General features: G+C 35.4%; 1 protein-coding gene across 1 annotated transcript; it reads left to right on the top strand.

Annotated features, from left to right (window-relative positions):
- The first annotated feature begins 4,830 nt into the window (after positions 1-4,830).
- SPACA1 (sperm acrosome associated 1) lies at positions 4,831-24,007 on the top strand. Its single transcript, XM_017506815.2, has 7 exons — positions 4,831-5,229; positions 11,106-11,162; positions 14,730-14,831; positions 15,868-15,974; positions 16,622-16,757; positions 21,681-21,801; positions 23,766-24,007. Exons 1-7 carry the CDS (start codon positions 5,013-5,015, stop codon positions 23,917-23,919), a joined length of 894 nt encoding a protein of 297 aa, XP_017362304.1. The 5' UTR covers positions 4,831-5,012; the 3' UTR covers positions 23,920-24,007.
- Positions 24,008-24,039: the final 32 nt, after the last annotated feature.

Raw genomic sequence — 24,039 nt, 5'->3', positions numbered from 1 at the left:
TTAAAAAAAAAAAAAAAAAAAGAAAATATATAATATACTAACAATTTAAAAAAACAAAGATGGATGGATTATTTTAATATAAAAACATATATTTCAAAGAAAAGAATATTACCAGGGATAAAACAGGTTATTTCATAAGATAAAGAGATCATTAATAATGAGAACATCAAGATCTTAAATATGTATGCCCCCAATAACAGAGCTTCAAAATATATGAGGCTAAAATGGATAGAGCTGCAAAAAACAATAGAAAAATTCACAGTTATAGCTGGAGATTTTAATATCTCTCTTTGAACAATTGATAGACCTAGACATAAAATCAGCAAGGATATAGTTGACTTGACAACATTATCAACTAACTTGACCTAACTGGCATTTATAGAACACTCCACTCAACAAGAGCAGAATATACATCCTTTTCAAGTACACATGGAACATTTACTAATACAGACCATATTCTAGGCCATAAAACCAATCTCAATACATTTAAAAGGATTCAAGTCTTACAAAGTATATTCTATGACCATAATACAATTAAAGCAGAAATTTAATTATCTGGAAAGTTAAGAAATATTTGGAAACTAAATGCCACATTTTAAAATAACCCATGGGTCAAAAAGAGTCAAAATGAAAATTAAACAATATTTTCAATTGAATGAAAATGAAATCACAGCATATCAGAAACTGTGGGCTAATGTTAAAATAGCACGTAGGAAGAAATGTCTAACACTTAATGCCTATATTTAAAAAATAAGAAAAAAATCAACAACCTCACTTCCATTGTAAGGAATTAGAGAAAGAAGAGCAAATTAAAACTAAAGTAGGCAGAGAAAAGGGAATACAAATTAAAGCAGAAACCAATAAGCTAGAAAACATACAAACAATAGAGTAATTGAAATCAAAAGTCAGTTCTTTGAAAGTATATCAATAAACTTGATAAACCTTTAGCCAGGCTAAGAGAGAAGGCATAGATTACCAACGTCGAAAATGAGAGAGATAACATCACTATAGTTTCTACAGGTATTAAGTGGATAATTAGATTATGAACACTGTTATCACTACAAATTTTGTAATTTAGATGAAATGGATAAATTCCATGGAAGGTACAAACTACCAAACCTCACTCTAGAAGAAACAGATAACCTCAACAGCCTTAGGTATATTAAAGAAATGGAATTTGTAGGTAAAATTCTTCTCATAAAGAAAAATTCAGGACAATAATTCATAGGTGAATTATACCAAACATTTAAAGAAGCAAAGGACCAATTCTACGCAAACTTGTCCAAAAAATGGCAGAGGAGAGAATATACCATGACTCATTCTATGAAGCCAGCATTGCAGTGATACCAAAACTAGTCAAAGACATTACAGAAAAACTATCAACCAATATCCTTAGTTTTTAGAAACCAATCAATATTCTTGAGTAGATGTAAACATTCTAAACATTACAAGCCCCATATTGGAAACATTCCCAAAAGGACACTAAAAGGTGAATGGAAAAACAAATTGTGATATTATCCATCAAATGAAACACTACCCAGTAATATAAACGGATGAACTGTTAACACACATGACAACAGAGATGAATCTCAATGTTGCTGACTGAAGGAAGCCAGACACAAAAGAATATATACTGTGTGATTCCACTGACAAAAAACTCTAACGTAGCTGCCTACGAAGTCCCTGCCCCTCTGAAGGTCTTCTTAAGGCAATAAGAATTTACAGGTGTTAATGAAAGAGTAGTGTTCTCTCCATAAAATGTTCTCTTGTAGATCAGTAGATGCCTCAGGACAAGGATGGAGGTATAAGGAGGAGAAGGGGAAGAGGAAACTTATTGGTGTGACAGATATTTTCACTATCTTGATTGTGGTGATGGTTTTATAGGTGTATACATATATGTTAAAACTTCTAACTCCTTAAAGTGTATACTTTGTTATTTTTTATGTTTTCTTTTTTCAAGAAAATTTATTTCAATCGCTCTAGGGGCACAAGTGGTTTTTGTCCACATGGATGGATTGTATAGTGGTGAACTCTGGGCTTTAAGTGTCCCCATAACCCAAATAGTGTACATTGTACCCAATAGGTAATTTTTAACACCCCCTCCCCCTTTCTGAGTCTTCAGTGTCCATCATACCACTCCACATGCATTTGTCTTTCCATAGCTTCGCTCCTACTCATAAGTGAGAACATCCAGTATTTGGTTTTCCATTTCTACCACAAAATTCTTCCATTGTATAGCAATACAGTTTTAAATGATTGACAGAGAATGAGGACACAACAGAGGTAAATGTGTGAAACAGAAAGCCAGGGGAGAAATCCTGCTTCTGGGATCCAGAAAGATAAACCTCTTTTTCTCTAAAGGTTAGAAACATGGCAAGAGTGCTTTGAGAGCCTTCTCTCTGGGGGATTACTATGGAGAATGCTTTTTACCAAATCAAGCATATTAAAGCCAAAATCAATTTTATATGCCAGACAATTATTTTCATAAATATCACTGTAAAGTTTCTAATGTTACAGCAGTACTTAGAACATTATATTAACTGAATGTGTGTGTGTGTGCACATGTGTGTGTGTGTGTGTGTGTGTGTATTTTTCATGCTTGTGGCATGTATCAGTGGTTTTCATCTTTTTTGGGGTGTGTGGTCATCTCAAGTTGCCCACTGTATGTTTTCACTTGATTTCTGTTGATACCTCCAATTTAACCTGCTTAAATATCCACAGACTTTCCTAATTCCCTTTATTTGCTCCCTCTCTCCCTCCCTCATCAAGCCTAGGCAGCCAGTCATTCCATTTCCTTAATCCTTCCTTTGTTATTTCTCTCACATTCATGTCTCTTTTCATTTTTATGGTGATCCTTTATTCAGACCTTGATTATCTTGTGCTTATGTCACACACATGCAAATTGGTCTTCCTTTTCAGAATACAAAGTCTTCAAGGGTAGGTAGTGCAGAGACTGGATAGAGGAATGATTTTCTTGCATGCCAAATGAGGCCAATCATGGCAAGGTCAGACCAGGATAGGTGAGCTGTGTTTGGGCAGAGTGGGGCAGAGGAATTTGGGCTCTAATCCCCACCTCTTGGAAATTGGAGATGGGAGTGGAAATGCTTAGTTCCTAGCAGGATGAGGTGGGTCAGAGGAGCATATCAGGGATTGAGGGTGGAATTCCTACTCTGCAGGTCAGAGTAGGGTCAGTCCCTCTAGATTCTGTGCCCTCCCTTCTGGCTAAACACTTATTTTCATTTATTTGTGGCTAGAGAGAGTACTAAAGAGACAGTAAAAGTTTGTTAAGGACAGATGTTATACCTTTTCTTATAACTTATATGAGTAACACAGTGTTTTATAGGTGATTTATATTGCTGTTATTAGAGACAATAATCTTTATTTCAGTATTAAATCTTTCAGGTTTTTTGGACTCCCTTTAGAACTGTTTATTTATGAGATTATTCATGTTTCCTGGAGTCAAATTACATACTGTAGAGTTTATAGGACTTCCTCTGCTCAGAAAGGATACTATATTCAGGAAGCAATGGGTCCTAAAATTGACTTTGAAACACTCAACAATTTGCCAGTGACAATATTATATATCATCTTTTTCAAGTTTGTGTTTGATGACATAATTTTTGACTTATTTTTCTCAGGATTCAAAACAGAAAAATTTTGACTTATTTAGCCATGAAGCAAAGGCCTTTACTTCTTAAGATCATCTCTAAATTTCCCATGTTAATGTCCCTCATAATCTTGTCAAGTGCTATTATTTTATGGTATTTTAATTGAGGTAAATGTTCCCAGAGACTTCTCACCAATAATAATTCGAACCTTAATACCGAGGATGTTTAGCAGTCCCTGTGTTTTCAAAACTAGAAGACTTTGCCGGAGAAAATGTTCAAATAAAAAAATTTCAACTTCTGCTTCAAATAACCTATTTTGTTACAAATAAGTGCCTCTGAAGAATCTCTTAATACTTTTCTGTTAGCTGCTTATCTGTTAGTCTGCTGAGACTAGATATTCAAATATCCCCAAAGCCAGAGTATATGCAAGTTCACTTTCATCTCACTTGTCATAGGAATTTAAACATTAAGCCTCAAAGTATGACACCCTATGTTTCTTTTCAAAAACAACAACCAACCATATTGTGACTACTAGATGAGATAAAATTTGTAATAACAGAATCAAAAAGTCAACCCTAACTTTTCAGCACTTGAACTCCCAATCATCCCCACTAAAAGCCTCTTCGTTGTTAACCTTGAATCATAAGAATCACTGATCATCAAGTGAGCACCCAGGAGATGTGACTATGAGCTCCAGTTTGGTAAATAATTTGCAGGATGGTTTTGGGCAAGTCATTTAATCTCTCTGATTCTTAATCTACTCACTTAAAAATGAGGGGTCTGGAGTATCAGATGATTTCTAAATTTCTTCCTACTCAAAGTCTATTATTCTAATCCCAAAGAAGAAATCAAGTCCTTCTCAATACATCCCAAATTGGATATTCTGGATAAGAAATTTCGAAACCAAGTCACGCAGAGTATGTGAGGGCTAAGAAGTCTAGTTTGAGGAAGGGTAAACAATGTATGAAAAAAAAAGTCTTAGACGAAAGCAGGCAGGGTGAAAGAAGGGGCTGAAGGGTCCCTCCATCAACTGAGGCAGAGGGAGCACCTGACAGCAATGCCGACCACACCGGGAAGGCTGGAGGAAGCGCCCTGGGCAGGGACTTCCGGTTGCGGGGAAGGGCGCCATCCCCTCTTAGGGGCGTGACGCCCGCGGCTCCTCGTCGCGTCCCGGCTTGCGCACCCCCACCGCCCAGCTCCGCGCGGGTTCCAGACGCCCAAATCTGGCGCGGCCTCGCAGACAGAAGGTGGTGACAAACCGTGACGCCTCAATGGTTGCCTGGGCGCTATGGGGGATTCGGAGCCAGGTGGCTGCGGGCGGGGCGTCGCACCTCTCTTGGACGCACCTGCTCTCAGGAGCCGCGGCTGCAACTGCGCCTCAGACGGCCTTCGGGGCCGAGAACCATGAGCCCCGGGGGCACGGGCTGCCCCGTTGGGCTGCTGCTGACAGTAGGCTGGCTGCTCCTGGCGGGCCTCCAGTCCGCGAGAGGGACCAACGTCACCGCCGCGGTCCAGGATGCCGGCCTAGCTCGCGAAGGCCCGGGCGAGGGCGAGGAGGAGACGGAAAACAACGACAGCGAGACCGCGGAGAACGACGCCCCACCCGAAACCGAGGACGATGGTGAGGGCGGGAGGCCCCTTGGCGGGCACGCGGAGGCCTCTCTTGACGGAGCAAAAGCCTGCTCTTTGCCCGAAAACAAGGAGAATTATCGGTGTTAACGTCCAGAGAGCTCTCTCGCATAGCCTCAGCCCCGAGTTTGTTTCTTGCATCTTAAGGCTTTGGAGAAGAATGTGTTCATTCTCCCAGGCCACAGCAAGATACACAGATAAGCACGTATATAGAAATTGCTATGGAAATACTTCTAAATATTGCTTTGGACAAGGGGGGGAAAAAAAAAATATATATATATATATATATATATATATATATATATATATATTTAAGGGTGGGAGGTGGGCTTCCACCGAGAGAAATCATTTTGACTCCTCTTGCAGTCATTTTCCCTTTCCATAGATTTTTTTTCCAAGTTCCACATTGCTTGATTTCCACATTTGCACTTGGGGGTGCAATGGAATTCAGAATCCCCCTTTACGATGACACATCTAGATAGACCAGTGTGTCGACAAAGCTGCTCAGAAGCCCCGTAGCAGCTTCCTGCAGCTCCTAGCCTTGAGCACCTCTGCATTGTGGAGTTCAATTGGTATGTGTAGCCTCAGACAAAGAGAGCAGTAGAAAACACCTGTTAAGAGATCCAACTAGTGGTTTTGTTAGATGCTACATGTTAACCAAAGGAACAATGAACTTCTGCTTGGTACATACATTTGCTTTTTTTCTGCTGGCTCATTAAGTAATAAAATTTGACAAGCCGTTGTACATGTCATATTGATTAGTAACTCACATTCTAGCAGGTACAAGGTCAGCTGCAAGTTTGCTGCCTTCTCAAGAAAGATGTTTCCCTTCCCTTGTAAATGACCCAGTTCAGGTTCTTTTAATATCATTTGCATCTCACATCTCTTTAGTCTGTACATATAGAGTGACTGCTATGTTTGCTAGCCTTTCGTTTATTTACTGATATTGACCCTCAGCACCAACAGAAAGAAATGGACTGTCTTGAGGTTAATAGTGGGATCGAGGTTTGCACGGCCTTGTAACATGACACTACAGAGAGCTTAAAAAGATCCTTGACTTCGGAAATGTGAAAAAGAAAGATGACTAGGAAAGAAGAGAACATGTTCTAAAGCATAGTAGCTATTGCTTCATTCCCTTTAAAGTAATTGAATTAACAATTTTAGTATTAAACTGGTCAAGAAATACTTCTAGCTATAAAATGCTAAATATTACTTAGGCTAACCTCAGGCAATAAAGTTATAATGTCTTACATTCAAATTAAAATGTAGGTTAGTTACTTATCCTTTCAGAGTCTCAGTTTTCTCTTTTACGGACTTCAAGGAATCCATTACTATCTGGGATTTAAAACATACAATTCCATGCATAGGTGCTTTTTCCTGGGGAGAGTGAGAATCCAAAACTTTAAACATCTGAGGTGTTAGAGGTTTGAAAATTTCCAGGACCATTATTGAAATTTGTACTGTCCCATCCCCACCCCCCACCCCTTTTTTTGAGATGGAGTCTTACCTGTCGCCCAGACTGGAGTGCAGTGGCGCAGTCTCAGCTCACTGCAACCTCTGCCCCACCGGGTTCAAGTGATTCTCCTGCCTCTGCCTCCTGGATAGCTGGGATTACAGGCGCTTGCCACTGTGCCTGGCTCATTTTTGTATTTTTAGTAGAGACAGGGTTTCACTATCTTGGCCAGGCTGGTCTTGAACTCCTGACCTCGTCATTCATCTGCTTCAGCCTCCCAGATTCACCTGCCTCAGCCTCCCAAAGTGCTGGGGTTACAGGCGTGAGCCACTGTGCCTGGCCTGCACTGTCCCCTTAAGCCTCAGTGGATCAGTAGAAACATCCCCATTTACTATCCAGTGGAGCTTTAAATTGTTTTTAAGTCATTTAAAAATAATTTACAAATAAGAATAAAGGAATAGTGAAAACAACTTTGTTAGAAATTTCAATAAGAATTTAAACATAGAAAAATTCAAATTTTTATTCCATCTCTCCTAGTTTTGAAGGTGTATGTACCCTGGCCAAAGTACTTTGAATACAACTGAGTGTTCAATGATTAAGCATGAACTTGGAATGCATTCGTCATGTTAATACTGATTCCAGATTTTCAGTGCATCTGTAATAGATTCTAGCTTATCATTAATCTTGGTTCTTTTTGCACTTGTCAAAAAAAGACCAACACTTTTGAAAACTACAAAGACACATATTTTGTTAAAGAGAAAGCCATCTTTTCTTCATAATTGGAAAATATTTTCATCTTTAGATTTATAAACACCCATTAGAATGATTGATCCAATGAATTTTATTCATTTCTACATAATCTTTTCTTTCAGTCACCTTTATATACATATCTTTCATCACAATATGTTCATTTACAAACCTTGGCAAATAAATGTTGGTACATAACCGTTATAAAAAAGAAAGAATACTGTCCACATCCTTTTAGCAAAACAGTATGGTATGAGTTACTGTCACAGTATATTTCAGGATCAAATCTTTCCCGTTGAAATGCTAACTACATGATAATACCATATATTCTTTTCATCCCCAGAAATGTAATGTTTACTCATAAATTCTTAAGTTAGAGAAAATTCATCTAGTATATTCATCTATCATCTCTCATTGAGATTTTGCTTATACAATTAATTTCATTATCATTAGCATCTAAAGTGTTATCTGTCTCTTCATCTTCTGATTTGTTCAATAATTGTGAAATGGTTTTCTCTGTCAGTTTTCTTCTCTTTGCCATTATGGGCAAAAAATGAAAAATTGTGAGATCTCAACTGTGTTCAATAAAAGCCCAAAATAGACTACAAGGAGGATACCTCTAGACTTCTTTTACATTTTGAAAGATGATGCAATACCTTGGGCAAAGCAATATGAAAACACAGGATGTTGTAATAGCCTGTGTTAGTGTAATTATTTCACAATTACATTAGTTTTCTAGGCAATTCCAATCATTCTTTCATTTTTAAATTTTAGTCATTTGAAAAGTGTACTTGAAAATAATGAGTAATACCATCATTATGGATGATGAAATATCACAATGTTTCAAGATAAAGAAAAAATCATTAAGATGTTAGATTTATATCCTTATACTTTTGTTATACCTTGTTATACTTTAATACACCTTTTAAATATATCTTTTATACAGGTATGGCCTTAGATTTATAAAAAGGATCTGATAGACCTACACAATAATTGCAAAATAGAAAGTTGTATTCTATACAATGGGTTTTATCCTATACAAATATATGTTCCTTTTGTCTTTGGAATAATTCTAAGGAAGGATAAAAGTCATAAAATACCAACCTAACAAATCAACTCTCAGAAACTGAAAAACTAAAATTGTACCTTGATGATAACCCAGAGTTACCGTGTGCTATCCAGAACTGAAGAGAATATTTCAGGACCTGGCCACAGCTAAAAGAGCAAGATCATTATCCTCATCACTGTGGATGCCAGGCTTTTATTAGTGTAGTCTAAGACCCAGTAGATTTTTAGGGAAGCCTCAGCACATCTTTGACTCCTATTGAATTCACTATTGTATTCTCCACTCATTTTTAACTGTCCTATCAAATTAAGACAACCCATAAAATAGTTTTGGACAGCTGACTTTTCAGCTGTATGTTCAGCTATATGTGAAGGACTTTATTCCTGAAAAGTTTCATATTGTTTGTTAGATCTGCCCATTATTTTACTCTGTCATTTTTAGATCCAGATATGTCATCAAATGTATTTGCTATCCTTTCTAGCTTTGCAGAATTCTAGATTCAGTCAGCGTGATAACAGCATCTTTTTCCAGGTCATTAATAAAAATGTTGAACAGGACAGAGCCCTGTGACACATCACTCCTACCATATTAATACCAACTAGTTAATTAACATCTGTGGCCTTAAAGTTTAAACAGTTACACATAAAACTTTATTGACATTTAGACCACATATTTTCTTACTATTCATAGGTTTATAACAGGAAATTTTGACAAATGCCGTAGTGAAGTTCAGTTACATACATTTCTCCTGACCCACCATTGTGGGATTCTCATTTTTTAAAAAAGTTACTGGGTAATCTAAGGGACACTCAATACATCATAGAATATTAAAGCTGAAAGGGACTTTAGAGACTTCCTTATTTAATCTCATTTTTTTTTCTTTAAGGAAACGAGTTGGAAGAAATTGAACAACTTTCCCAAAGTAGAATAGGTAGTGATTAACTAACGGTTTTTGAAAAAAAGTTTATATTTAAAAGTAGTGCAGCACCCATTCTGTTATCCATGCTTTCTGTGTTCAGGATTTGGTTTTTAATTTGTATCTCATAATGTGCCAGTAGAAGGTGTCTAAGCATTCCACAATTCAAAATGGATCATCATGATAGTCTAAATCATGATATTCTTTTTAAATTTTTATTAAAGAAATGACTTAATAAAGTCAATATTGATTTACTTATGTGTATCAGGTGCTTACTGAGTATTCACCTATACTGGGGCCAGGCACAGTGTCTCACACCTGTAATCCTAGCACTGTGGGAGGCTGAGGCTGGTGGATCATTTGAGGTCAGGAGTTTGAGACCAGCCTGGCCAACATGGTGAAACCCTGTCTCTACTAAAAATACAAAAATCAGCGGGGCGTGGTGGTGCATGCCTATATTCTCAGCTACTCAGGATGCTGAGGCAGAAGAATCACTTGAGCCTGGGAGGTCGAGGTTGCAATGAGCTGAGATCATGCCCCTGCAATCCAGCCTGGGCAACAGAGCAAGAGAGACTCTGTCTCAAAAAGAAACAAAAACAAAAAACTGTATTTGGTGCTTGTAAGTATAGAATAGGAGTGTTTATGAAACTATTGAGGTTTTACCATAATCAAAATAGGAAAAAAATCTTAGCATTAATAAGTGCAAAATGGGTTTAAATTGGATAATTATATCTTAAGTATGTTTGTAGTACTAAACAATTTATAGAATGCTTTCACACACATTATCCTATTTAATTCTTACGACAATCAAATGAGATGGATTTTCCTTTCCAAATTTTGCAGAAGGGTTAACTAAGCCTGACAGCATTTAATTAATTTGCTCAAACACAAACAGCTAATTAGTGATAGAAGCAGCTCTTTGGACTCCAGTTCAATGTGTTTTCCATGTGATTTGTTGTCCTAGGGTACAATGCCTTTTAAAAGTCATCTTCTAACACCTCACTTTATAATTTTTTCTATTGAGATTTTGGTCCTAATTTGAGCTGAAGAATTGCTTATATGCTATAGCTAGTGGAATTCTATGCCAAACTTCAGAATGATTAGAAAAAGAGAAACATGATTTGGAACCAACAAAGTTTAATTTCTTAATAGTGATATATTCCTATACTAACCTGCTAAAGTGTTGAAATAAATTCTTAGAAATATTTGCATTTACCATCTTAACCTGGGGAGTAGAACTAATCTATAACTTTTATCATTTTAATGAACAATGGTTAATGACTTCTTTTTGAATGGAAATTATATTCTCAATTTTGGAAAATGGAGAATAGGAAAAAATTGGTTTCTAGAACTGATAGGCCTTTATATGTTTTTCTGACCCTTTATCAAATTTTAACTCACTGTATGTCAACTGATGAAAAAAATTTTAAGGTATACACAAAGTTTAAATATAAACCTTCCTATTAGGTTATTTCCTGATTTGATGGACTTCTTTAGAGCTTTGAGATTCTTTTGATTTAGACATTAACAGTACTAAGAATGTCATTGCTTTCTGATTTAAATGGAAAACTTAAAAAATGTTTGCTTCCCATATATTACACAAGTTTTTGATCTCCAAGTAAGAGATGTTTCACTTAGAAAAGTTTTCATATAATTAAATAATGTATCTTTACCCTTTATGTTTAGTTTCAAATAGGAACGTAGTCAAAGAAGTAGAATTTGGAATGTGCACCGTTACATGTGGTAAGTAGTATTGAACAGATGAATAAACCATGTTGTAATTGGGTGGGGGGAGGAAAGGTAAAAGCAGATAGTGTGCAACTTTTTATTTGTAACTTGTGTACTTTCATGCATCTTTTGTTTCTAATACTTATAATGTATACACAAAGCTCAGACTGATTGCTTTAAACTGTAAGATATTTTCAGTCTGTAATCTCTAAATCTTATTTTAAGCCAGCTCCCTATATTTTTTTGGCAAAGTAAAATTTTCTCTATCTCACAGATGTTCAGAAGATGAAAGCTTTTCCGACGCATCTCACAGATGTCTTCCCACATATTGTGTTGGCAAATTTATCAAGAATTTACTTAGTTGTAATAGTCCATTATATATTCTACATTTCTCCAATTTATGTGTCATGTTTTGGAGAAAAGAAGTATTGGGTTTGTTGGGAGGATAATATTCAGAGAACATGACTTAGTCTGATCATTCCATGGATAGAAATTGGACATAAAATTTCTCTAACAAGTTTACAATGAAGTTGATGCTGCTAGTTAGAGGACTATCCTTTGATAACCAGTGCTGTAGACCAGGGTGCTGAGAAGACCATAGATAATTCACGATGAAATTAAGTTTACTCTAAATAGAACCTGCCTTGGAAAGAAAACAGTGGTGAGAGAGAAAAGGGAACAATCATCAGATGATAAGAAGACAAAATTCAAGCAGCTCTAGTCTAGATCAGAATGAATTTCATGGAGGTAGGGGCATCAAAAATCACACCTGAATTGTTTTTATTTGGAGAAGCTTTTTAAAATTGTGGTACAATACACCCAACATAAAATTTACCATTTTAGCCATTTTAAATGTACAATTCCGTGGACTTAAGCACATTCACATTCTCGTGCAACCAACACAACTGCCCATCTCTAGAACTTTTTTATTATGTCAAACTCAAATACCCATTAAACGCTAACTCTCCATTTCTCCCTCCTCCCAGCTCCAGGCAACCACTATTCTTTCTATCTCTTAAAATTGTGTTAACCTGTTTTTTAATTTAACCTTAATTTCTTAGTAAGTCAGAGTCACAAAATGAGAGAAATCCATGTAGTAAGCCTGCAGTTATTTATTTGTAGTTTATGTCTTTGTTTAGCTGCTTAGTTCAGAAATTTTCAGAGTTAGAGAATTATTTTTATGATAGTTCAAATAATTGACATCGTTTTCTATTATTTAAAGAGAAGTTTAGGAACTGTATTCACTCAAATGATTTTTTTTCCATTTAAAAATTGTTTGCCTACTATGTGCCTGGCATTGTTACAGATGCTAGGGATATAAGCAAAGTAGGCAAAACTCTCTGCCCCCAAGCAATGCATATTTTAGTAAGAGTGGACACATAAATATGTAAAACATGTTATGTGTCAAATGGTAATAAGTTATAAGGAAAAAAATAAACCAGAAAAAGCAGTATTCCATGCCCAAAATGTTAAAAACCTTTCTATTTAGAACTAGAAGAGAAAAATGCCTTGATGAAAATCCTGTTTAACTTCTGAAACAATATTTTAGCAGTCAAAAAGTTTTCTTTTATATCCAGGCAGATTTTTAGATGTTACTTGGTATTACAGAAAATCTCACACCTACATGCATCTCAGTGAACTGTATTTAGCTAAGTAAATAAATACATGAAATACCTGCTTTAAAAATATTTATGCACACTGGGCACGGTGGCTCATGCCTGTAATCCCAGCACTTTGGGAGGCTGAGGCAGGTGGATCACAAAGTCAAGAGATTGAGACCAGCCTGACCAACATAGTGAAACCCCATCTCTACTAAAAATGCGAAAAAAAAGATTAGCTGGGCATGGTGGGGCGAGCACCTGTAATCCCATCTACTTGGGAGGCCAATCTCTTGAGGCAGAGGTTGCAGTGAGCTGAGATTGTGCCACTGCACTTCAGCCAGGGCAACGGTGCAAGACTCCTTCTCAAAAAACAAAAACAAAAAAACTATGCACTTCAGAATTAAGGCTGTGCTTCTAAAGAATCTTTTAGGCCAGGTGTGGTGTCTCACGCCTATAATCCCACCACTTTGGGAGGCCGAGGCAGGTGGATCATAAGGTCATCCGAGTTCGAGACCAAGCTGAAAAACATGGTGAAACCCCATCTCTACTAAAATTACAAAAATTAGCCAGGTGTGGTAGTGCATGCCTGTAAATCCCAGCTATTCAGGAGGCTGAAGCAGGAGAATCACTTGAACCTGGGAGGCAGAGGTTGCAATGAGTTGAGATCATGCCACTGCACTCCAGTCTGGGTGACAGAGTAAGACTCCATCTCAAAAAAAGAATCTTTTATAAATTCAAGTGGAGCCATACATTCTCAGTCATCTATCTTAACCAAAGACCTTCTTCCTTCCATCCTTCCATTTTCTTGTTTCATGAGGAGTCTTCTCCCTTACTATTCAAAGTGCGGTCCACAGACTGCATCAGTATCACCTGGGAGCTTGTTAGAACTGCAGAATCTCAAACTCATTCAAAAACAGCAAAATCAAAATTTGCATTTTAGTAAGATCTCCAGGTGATTTGCATGCACCGTCAAGTTTGAGAAGCAGTTATAAAACAACTCTAGTCATCAACTTTCCTTTTCCCTCTGAGATAACATCTTAGAGGGGCTGGAAGAGGAAGTCTGGTAGAAAAGGAGGTAAAAATGGACTCTTTCTTAGCCTGCTTTAATATGGGACATGGTTCAACATGTAGTTCAACATGTAGCTAGCTAATCTAGCATTTTGTTATTTCTCCCAATTCTGGTGATGGGAGCATTTTCTGGAATTCTGAGATCAGTTAGGAAAATTAATTTCTTGTTACAAAAAAAGTGTGACAATCTAAAGAGAGCATCTTGTTGGAAATGGAGATTTGGTCATTAATAGGTTGTCCCCTCTATATTTAATGCAGACATTTTACCAATCTAAATATTTAACGACACCATTTATGCTAAAATGCAATTTTTAATTTTCCTCCAGAAGCTCCCTTCATGCTTCCCCAAAAAGTTACATGGTCAAATAAATTTGTGAAATATTGTATACCACTGTATTTCATCAAATCCAAGACTTTATAGACTTACACTTTATGTAGTCTATAAAGGAAAAATATTGCTGATTAATTTATGAAATGTTATCAAATGTATGAAATGTATTCTGATTTAAAAGATGTTAAAATGTAAAACTTTTACATCTTAGATCAATGAAAATGTATACAATAGCATATTAATTTACTAACATATTAAAAAGTTCCCCCAAAATTCTGTAGTAAAGCAGTTCCTTTAATTTTATTTAATGTACCATTTTCAAACGTGTATGATCATGGAATCCTTTTTCTTATGGTAACCAGAGGAACTAGTGTTTCATGTAACTCACACCAGAAAATACTGTTTTAGGAAATAATTCAAAATGAAGAGCCAAAAAAATTTTAAGTATTCTCATTCTGAATTTAGGAACTTAATTTCTGAAATTAGAAGAAAAATCTCAAGAAAAGACCTAGGTGGGAAAGTGAAGAGACTCTGGAATTAGTTTTTTTCTTAACATTTGCCTTTTTTTTTTTTTAACCAAAGGTATTGGCATTAGAGAAGTTTTATTAACAAATGGATGCCCTGGTGGTGAATCCAAGTGTATTGTACGGGTAGAAGAATGCCGTGGACCAATAGATTGTGGCTGTGAGTTGAATTATATATTGGAGGGAAACAGTGGGGAAGAGTTTACTCTGTGAAAATATTTTTCACCTCATATTGCCACTGAATAGAAGGAGGAAACCAGTTGGCATACTGAAAGAAAATCATAAAATTTAAAATTCCACTTCTTTAAACAGTTATAGTTCTGAGTAACTTTCTGATTTTGCTTTACATTTTTTCGGAGATTTCTAAAATTTAACATATATTCTCTATAATACACTGGAGCCTTACTGTATATAGGGTCTGGAGTTGAGGCTATCTTGTGTTGAAATGCTTTTGATGCTTTGGTCATGGCATTTTATCAGTAGATTGGTAAATTTTAAATTGAGAACTTTGACAGCTGTTCTATATCAAATTACGCTGTTCTGAAATTTCGGTATCTCTAATGGGAGTCTCTAACCAATATTGGAAGCCACCAATTGATATCGTAGTTTAGCCTAACAGATCATTAAGTCAATTGCCCTTATTTCTTCTTTACACCTTATTCTGCATAAGGAACGGAGAGCCCTGGTTTCTCCTTACGTGCTCCTTTTGGTGGCTTTATCTTTGCATCCATCAGTGCTTTGTTCCTCAACACTCAAACTCCCAATTATAAGTTTGATAACTTCCATCAGATAGTTGATTTTTAAAACTGGAGGTGGCTTTTTAAAGTAGTATTGTGACACCTGTAATCCTAGCAATTTGGGAGTCCAAGGCAGGAGGATTACTCGAGCTCAGGAGTTTGAGACCAGCCTGGGTAACATGGTGAAACCCCATCTCTACAAAAAAAAATTTTTTTTTTAATTAGCCAGGAATGGTGGCATGTACCTATAGTCCCAGCCACTTGGGAGGCTGATGTGGGAGGATGGATTGAGCCAAGGAGGCAGAGGTTGCAGTGAGCCAAGATCATGCCACTGCACACTGCACTCCAGCCTGGGCAACAAAACCAGACCCTGTCTCAAAGAAAAAAAAAAAAAAGAGTATCGTGTATAAAGCAATTTATAATGGCCCAATGGTATTTCTGTATTTAATGTTTTTTCAGGGGGTAAGCCAATTTCAGAAAGTCTTGGAAGTGTTACACTGGCATGTATTCACACATCTCCTGCAAATCGTTTCAAATATATGTGGAAACTTGTAAGGCCAGACCAAGTGAGTAATGACTGGATGTAATCTCATGCTTTATAGTGAGTGATAAAATTTGTTTCTCAATTCTGATGGCTTTCAGAAAACTTTCTTTTTGAAAGCAGTTTGCCAAAATGAAGTTAAGAATTATACAACTTTATTATTTTGGAATTTGAAATTTTTCATTATTTAGCAGGACTAAGTCTTTACATATGTCCAAGGGCCAGCTGTAATCAGAACTTTAAGATGTCCATTTTATACAAAGTATTCCATTTTGGAAGCAAGATTTTCATTAGCTTATGTAGGAGTTATATAGTGATAACAGTGGGTCACATTAATTAAGGGTTTATTAAGTGCCATACATAACACCAAGTGCTAGAGCCTTTTTAAATCTATATAGCAATTTCATGAGGTAATCACTATCATTATATCCATTTTTACAACTAAGTAACTGAGATGTAGTGAGTAACTTGTCCACATTTACACAGGCAGGAAGTGGTCGGGTTGGGATTTGAAGCCTGGATTGTGTGACTGAAAATCCATTTAGATTTTTAATTACTAAACTAAGCTGAGAGAGATGGTAGCCCTCCTTTCCTTAAGGGAAATAAATTGTTTCCTGGTGAGTGTACATGAAGAATGTTGATACTTTGTTATTTTTTTTTCTTTTTAAATAGCAATCTATTGTACTTGAAAATGATTCGGCAATCCTAGAAGTACGCAGGGAAAATCACCCCTTGGCTTTCGAGTGTGACACATTGGATAATAATGAAATAGTAGCAACTATTAAATTCACAGTCTATACGAGTAATGGTAAGTGCCCAGCAATGTCTTGGTTTGCTTATATGCCAAACTGTAAAGAACATTAAAATCACTTGGAGGATTAAAACACCAATCTCTAGCCCTCGTAGTTTCTGATTCAGTGGATCTGGGATGGGACTGGAACAAGAATTTCCATTTCTAACAAGTTCCCAGGTAATGCTGTTGCTGCTTATCCAGAGACTACACTTTGAGAATCACTGGTTTACATCATTTAGACCTTTCTACAAAGGTTTTAATTTCTTTTTCACAAAGTAGTCACAAGTGCCTCACTTTAGGAAACTGGCATATTTCTTAAGTATCTTCAAAGAACAGTCCTCTAACTTGAATTATATTCTTTCTTTTACTTTCATTATAAAAGTGAAAATGGATAAATGGAATTCTCATGGATGCTTATGAAAATTTTGATTCAGTAAAATAAATAAAATTAAGAAATGTGATGTCACAGTATGTCTCTTTAAGCTTTGCATATTTGAAGCAAATTTTTTGTTTGTTTTTGAGATGGAGTCTGACTGTCGCCAGGCTGGAGTGCAGTGGCACAATCTCAGCTCGCCGCAAGCTCTGCCTCCCAGGTTCAAGCAATTCCCCTGCCTCAGCCTCCCAAGTAGCTGGGACTACAGGCACCTGCCACCATGCCTGGCTACTTTTTTATATTTTAGTAGAGACAGGGTTTCATCATGTTGGCTAGGATGGGCTCGATCTCTTGACCTTGTGATCTGCCCTCCTCGGTCTCCGAGAGTGCTGGGATTACAGGCATGAGCCACCACACCTGGCCAAAGCAAATGTTTTTTGATGAAGCAATAATACAGTTCTCAAAAAAATATATATATCACAAAATTAAAATATTGTCCTGAATGTAATTTTACATATTAGAAACCATATTTCCTTTGTGAAATAGATCCATTGGCATATCTGCAATTTAATCTGTGATGGCTTACATATCCAGGTAAGTATTTCCTTTTGTCGTGTTGCTCTTAACCATTTTTATTGTTGTTGTCATCTTTGTTGTTAAGGATGTGGGGACTTGGTCACAAGTTCTTTTGAGAATCCTATCAAGGCTCAGGATCCTTTTTCCAGAAAAATGTCCACATATACAAATATGCCAAAAGTTACATGTAATTTTTAAAAAGTGTTTGGATTTCTTGAAGCTATTTCTGAACCCAAAGGAAAGAATTTCTGCTGTAGTCTAGAGATACCACACGATATAACACATTTTATTGAAAACAGGTTGAAGTGTTTTAGGGTGATTTAAAAAAATAAACTGCTATTTAAACTTCCTTTGATATGCTCTTTAATGAGTTTAGAAACATCTTCATGGTGAAAGCTAATAATCTTACTCCTCTATTGAGATATCAGATGTCATTAAAAGGATAATTTTCAATAAAGCTCTAAAAAAGGCAAGAGAATAAAAACATCATCACACTAAAAAATGTCTCAACTAGCCCTCGTTCATGATATTAAAAGTGTATGGAGCCATTCTCAGTCTTTGTCCCTACTATTTGGTCCCTGTTAAGGCAATTCAGTGGTTAGCTCCTCTCATGATTAGAAGGGAGCATGTATTTGGTAGTGTATATTTTAAAGGCTGGAACACAGACCCTAAAATGTCAGGCCTTTATTGAGACAAAGTTAACTTCTCTCTCTCATAGCAGTCGAGGAATGGTGGGGTAGCTCTGCCATCTCAGTACATGCACTGATTGACAAAATGTTTTTAGAACACTCTGGTATTTATTAATTGCTTTAAACATGACAATTGGGTATACCACTGCAACAGACCCCTTTGGCTGTTTAGAAATCAAACAAATGTTTTGGCTAGAAATGTCCACACAATACAGTACTAGCTTGAAACAAATATGTAATTGAGATATTTTTAGGGTAAATATGGTTTCCCTAGTGAAAAATTCTCATTCATTCATTAAATATCAGATTTTTCACTCCCACAATAGCTATCTTTCATAATTAGGCATTGTTAAAAAAGATACTTTGAAGTACTCAGGATGTAAGTGTATTTGGAAATAGGGTTTTTTGCAGATGTAATTAGTTAAGATGTGGTTGTACTAGAGCAGAGTGGGCCTTGGGAATATTTGGGCATGCTTGTGCGTACACACACACACACGGGAGGGTTGGGGATACCAGGCGAAGACATAGAGAGACACAAAGGAGAAGATGGCCATGTGAAAATGGAGACAGAAATTGGAATTATGCTACCACAAGCCAAGGAACGTCTGAGCCTACCAGAAGCTGAGAAGCTGTAAGAGGCAAGGAAGGATCTTTCCCCGAGAACCTTCGGTGGCAGCATGGCCCTGCCAACACATTGTTTTCAGATTTCTAGCCTCCAAAACTGTGAGACAATACATTTCTGTTGTTTTTAAGTCACCCAGTTTATGGTACTTTGTTATGGCAGTCCTAAGAAACTAATAAGTACATAAGCTTAGGTTATCTAAAAAGTGAGAGCATCAAATTTAGCCTATTTTTCATTAAATATTTCCATGGGAAATTGAGCCTATTTTTTTTTTATTTTTTTTATTGCATTTTAGGTTTTGGGGTGCATGTGAAGAACATGCAAGATTGTTGCATAGGTACACACGTGGCAGTGTGATATGCTGCCTTCCTCCCCTTCACCTATATCTGGCATTTCTCCCCATGCTATCTCTCCCCAACTCCCCACCCCCCGCTGCCCCTCCCCTATTTCCCCCCAACAGACCCCAGTGTGTAGTGCTCCCTATAAAAATAATCTAGGTGACCCTTGCAAGATTACCGCTGTAATAAATAAAATATTCATGCTTCTCACTCTCTACCCTCTCTCAGCTAACACTGCAGAGTAATGGACAAATGAATTTTGCATTTCTTGTCAGGTTTCAGTTCTAAAAGGTGTCTTTTATTTAAGTTTTCAAAATGTCACCACTTGTGTAAATCTGAAGTTATTTTGAAATAAAAAATTTCTAAATATCCAACAATGTTGGAGTATAAATATATATGGAATTTCTTTAGCACAGTTGGAACTATTCAGTGAGATCCCTAACTTGAGTTTATAGCTCTATAATTACTAGGCAGAATGGAAACTTATATTCCATGATATCTAATGGATAGGGGAAACAAATCCAGAAAAATAAGCAGTTGAGATTGCTCATATAGAAGACTACTCTGACAGAGTGATACTTATAAAAATCAAAATATTTAAATAGTCAAATATAGCTTGTACAAATTAAACCTCTTTGGACCTTGGTTTACTTATCTGTATAATGCAATGGTTGGATCAGATGATCTCTATAGTTCTTTCTTCCATGAATCTTTTATGATTCCAGAATTTGGGGACATAAAATAGCTACAGTAAAGCTATGTAATTCACAAAGTAAGTAATATTTTATATTAATTGTCTTTTTACCAGTTTACAATGTAGCAATACTATAATACATATGGTAGATTGGCTTTGTCTCTTTAATAACCTTATTTGCTGAAAGAGCAAAGAATTATGGGAGATAATGCTTGATGTAAGAGTGGTGTGTGAGCTGGGTGCAGTGATGTGTGACTCTAATCCTAGCTACTTTGGAGGCTGAGGTGGGAGGATCACTTGAGCCCAGGAGTTCAAGGCTAGCCTGGGCAATATAGAAAGACCCCATTTCCTAAAGAGAGAGAGAGAGGTGTAGATATGTGTATGGAAAACAATGAGCTTCAATTCCTTCCTTATACCATATATAAAAATTAGAGAAGTATCATAGTCCTAAATGTAAAAGCTAAACCCATAAAGCTTTAGGAAAGAAATATAGGAGAATATTTGCATGATTCAGGAGTAGGCAAACGTGTCTTAGACATAATTCAGAAAACAATCACCATAAAATGAAACATTGAATAAATCAGACTTCATCAAAATGAAAAACTTCAGCTCATTAACAGAAATCATTAGGATAATGAATAGGCAAGCCAAAATCTTGTAGAAAACATTTATAAAACATGTACAGTCAGTATAATCAGTTTGAGAACGTTCTCATGGTTTCTTAGAAAGCTAAACACACAAAGCTAAACACACTCAGATTCTTAGATATTTAGCCAAAAATTAAGATATATATTTACAAAATGACTTGCATAAGAATGTTCATGGCAGCTTTATTTATAATATCTCACAACTGGAACAGCCTAGGTATCCATCAGTAGGAGGATGAGTAAACAAATTGTGGAGTATACCTAGTAATAAAAAAAAGGATAGTTGCATATAACAGTATGGGTGAATTTCTAAAACATTATTCTGAGTAAACAAATCCTTACACAAGAGATTACCTACTGTGTGTTTCCATTTGTGTGTAGTTCTAGAATAGTCAGAGGTAATCTATGGTAGAAGAGAATATCAGGATACTTGTTGCCTCTGGAGGATGAGGAAGGGGTTAATTAGGAAGAGGTTCAAGGGAGCTTTCTGGGGTATAGTAATATTCTGTATCTTGGCTAGCATTTAGTTACATATATGAGTTTGCCTTTGTCAAAACCTAGCAAATGTACATTTAATATCTTTGTGCAATTTGTTGCATGAAAATTTTACTTCAAAGAAAAAACTGAAAAACTCAGTTAATGATATGCTTGCTGAAAAATTTGGTCGGAAGCGTACTGACATTTGCAAATTATATTAAAATGCATCAAAAGTAAGATGGATTAATGAACTGATAGAAGGATGGGTAGATGAATTGTAAAATGTTAATGGTAGTATTTAGATGGTGGTAACACAGGCTGTTCATTGTCAAATTCTTTGAACTTTTTTGTGTGTTTGAAAAGGACATTCCAAACATGAAGAGCAAGATCATTAATAATTTTCTCTCCACTAAGCATTTCTGTATTTTTCTGTAGTTGTTTTTCAAATATAAAGTTTTAATTTAAATACCCATTTCCTTTTCCTCAGTAGTGATAATCATTAGATTTGTGTGTTTTCTCTAGAATTGCAGATGAGAAGATCAAGCCGACCAGACACTGACGCAATCTTAGTTTTCGTACTGACCATAGGAGTCGTTATCTGTGTATTTGTAATCTTTATATTGATCTTCATAATTGTAAATTGGTAGGTGAATGGCAGAATGCATCATCACCCTTGATTGACATCCTCCTCTTCGTCTCCCTCCTCATCTTGTGAATTGTAAAGCCCTGTCCAGGATGCCTCCTACATGTTGTCTTGAAACTGTCCATTTCCTTTCATTACTCCTGTGACTGCCCTAGTTCAGGCTACCCCATCTCTTTATGTAGATGCTTTTAAAAACAATCTCATGACTTCCTTCTCCAACCATGAGAGAGCTGTTAAATGCAATTTTTATAATTTTCCATGTTAATTGCTTTAAAAAGTTTTATTTTGTCCAGTTGTGGTTCTCTCAATTCTAAAACTTCGTTATTGTAACTTACTAATTCATTTGTGTGACAATATTTGTAATACCTACACGAGTATTACACCCTGCTAAGTCTTTTTATTCATTACTGATTTGTAGCGGATGCATCACAAACTAAAAATGAATAATGAATACAAAGGCACTTCTTAGAGAAGAGGTAATATATGTTTTATATATTTTTATTTTATACATGCATATTTTAAATGTATATGTAAATTATTGTACAGTATTATTGTATTATATATACAATTATTGCATATATGTAGGTCGTATATATGTACTAAATATGTATATACTATATATACATAATGTATAATACATGTGTATATAATATATGGGTTATATAATACATATGTACATATATGTATATATAACATATATATTACCTTTTATCTAAGAAATGTCCTTTTATTCATTACTTTTAGTTTGTGATGCGTATATATTACATATGATTGCATATGTATCACATATATATGTAATATGTATATATATAAGGCCTCAGACTTACCAGGGTGTAATACTCATGTAACTGTTATAAATATCATCATATATATTATGTATGCATATTTGTACTATATATACAAATATATATTTGTACCATATAGGTATACATACATACATGTGTATGTATATATACATGTATGTATATATACATAATACACATGTGTATGTGTATACATATATGATACATATATGTAATATATATGCATCACAGACTAAAAATAAAAACACTAGAGAAGAGGTAATATATATTTACATGCATGTACATGTAATACATATATAACCTGTATATTATATACACATATATATTAAATATACATATATAATACACATATATGACTTGTATATATATAGTATATATACTATATTTACACATATATACCATATATACACACATAATACATATATACTATATGTACACATATATACTATATATACATATATAATATTATACAATATAGGTACATATATATTATATATTATCTCTTCTTTAAGAAGTGCCTTTTTATTCATTATTCGTTTTTAGTTTGTGATGCATCAGCTGGATGCATCATCACAATGAATTGGCTGGAAAATGATTTTGTTATGTATTATAGAAAATCCACCGAGACTTTAAGCAAAAACAGTTGTTTTCATAAAAATGTTATTTTTGGAGTATGTCCCAGATCCCCCAACCCCCGTAAAAGTGTTTTTTAAAATCAGTCTTCCAATTCTTTTTCCTGAGTAGGTATGGTCATGTAACCTTAGTGTAGGTGTTGAACATTTTAAATAGTAATTTTTATCATTATGTTTTTTAAAAATTTTATTCTTTATTGAGGTAAAATTTGAATATAAAATTTATCATTTTTACCATTTTAAAGTATACAGTTCAGTAGCCATAAATATGTTTATATTCTTTTTCTTTCCTTTATAATATAAATATAATGTGCCTATAATATATATACAGGTACAAATACATATACAGGTTATATATGTTTGTACTTGTATATATATTTGTATCATAAATATAATATATACATACAGGTATACACACACACACACACACACACACACATATATATTTCTATACGTAGAAAATATAGAAATCTATTCAGTTTTAGTTTTCACTTCATATAGTGCTTTTGGTTTTTGTTTCTTCTTCCAGGGAAGCAGTCAAGTCTTTCTGGGGGGCAAAAATCTTAACGCCTGAGGTACAATCCGAGCAGAGTTCTGTGAGATACAAAGATTCAACTTCTCTTGACCAATCACCAACAGAAATGCCTGGTGAAGATGATGCTTTAAGTGAATGGAATGAGTGATGTATGAATGATATATAACAAACCAAAGGATATTACAGAATATTAGATTCGTTATTATAAAAATAAAATATATATTGAAATACTTTAATAATGTTACAATGGATTGCCACAGTGTGAAGG

Source organism: Cebus imitator, unplaced genomic scaffold (assembly GCF_001604975.1).
Source record: "Cebus imitator isolate Cc_AM_T3 unplaced genomic scaffold, Cebus_imitator-1.0 Scaffold359, whole genome shotgun sequence".
Taxonomy (NCBI): domain Eukaryota; kingdom Metazoa; phylum Chordata; class Mammalia; order Primates; family Cebidae; genus Cebus; species Cebus imitator.
The sequence above is the reverse complement of the archived record's forward strand: the minus strand, read 5'-3'. Positions and strand labels throughout refer to the sequence as shown.

What these genes read in the sequence shown, in the direction of transcription:
- SPACA1 (XM_017506815.2), top strand. Translation starts at nt 5,013, where the DNA reads ATGAGCCCCGGGGGCACGGGCTGCCCCGTTGGGCTGCTGCTGACAGTA. An exon ending in AATGTGCACCGTTACATGTG is followed by an intron (nt 11,163 to 14,729) that starts GTAAGTAGTATT and finishes TTTTAACCAAAG; the next exon opens with GTATTGGCATTAGAGAAGTT. An exon ending in ATCTTCATAATTGTAAATTG is followed by an intron (nt 21,802 to 23,765) that starts GTAGGTGAATGG and finishes TTCTTCTTCCAG; the next exon opens with GGAAGCAGTCAAGTCTTTCT.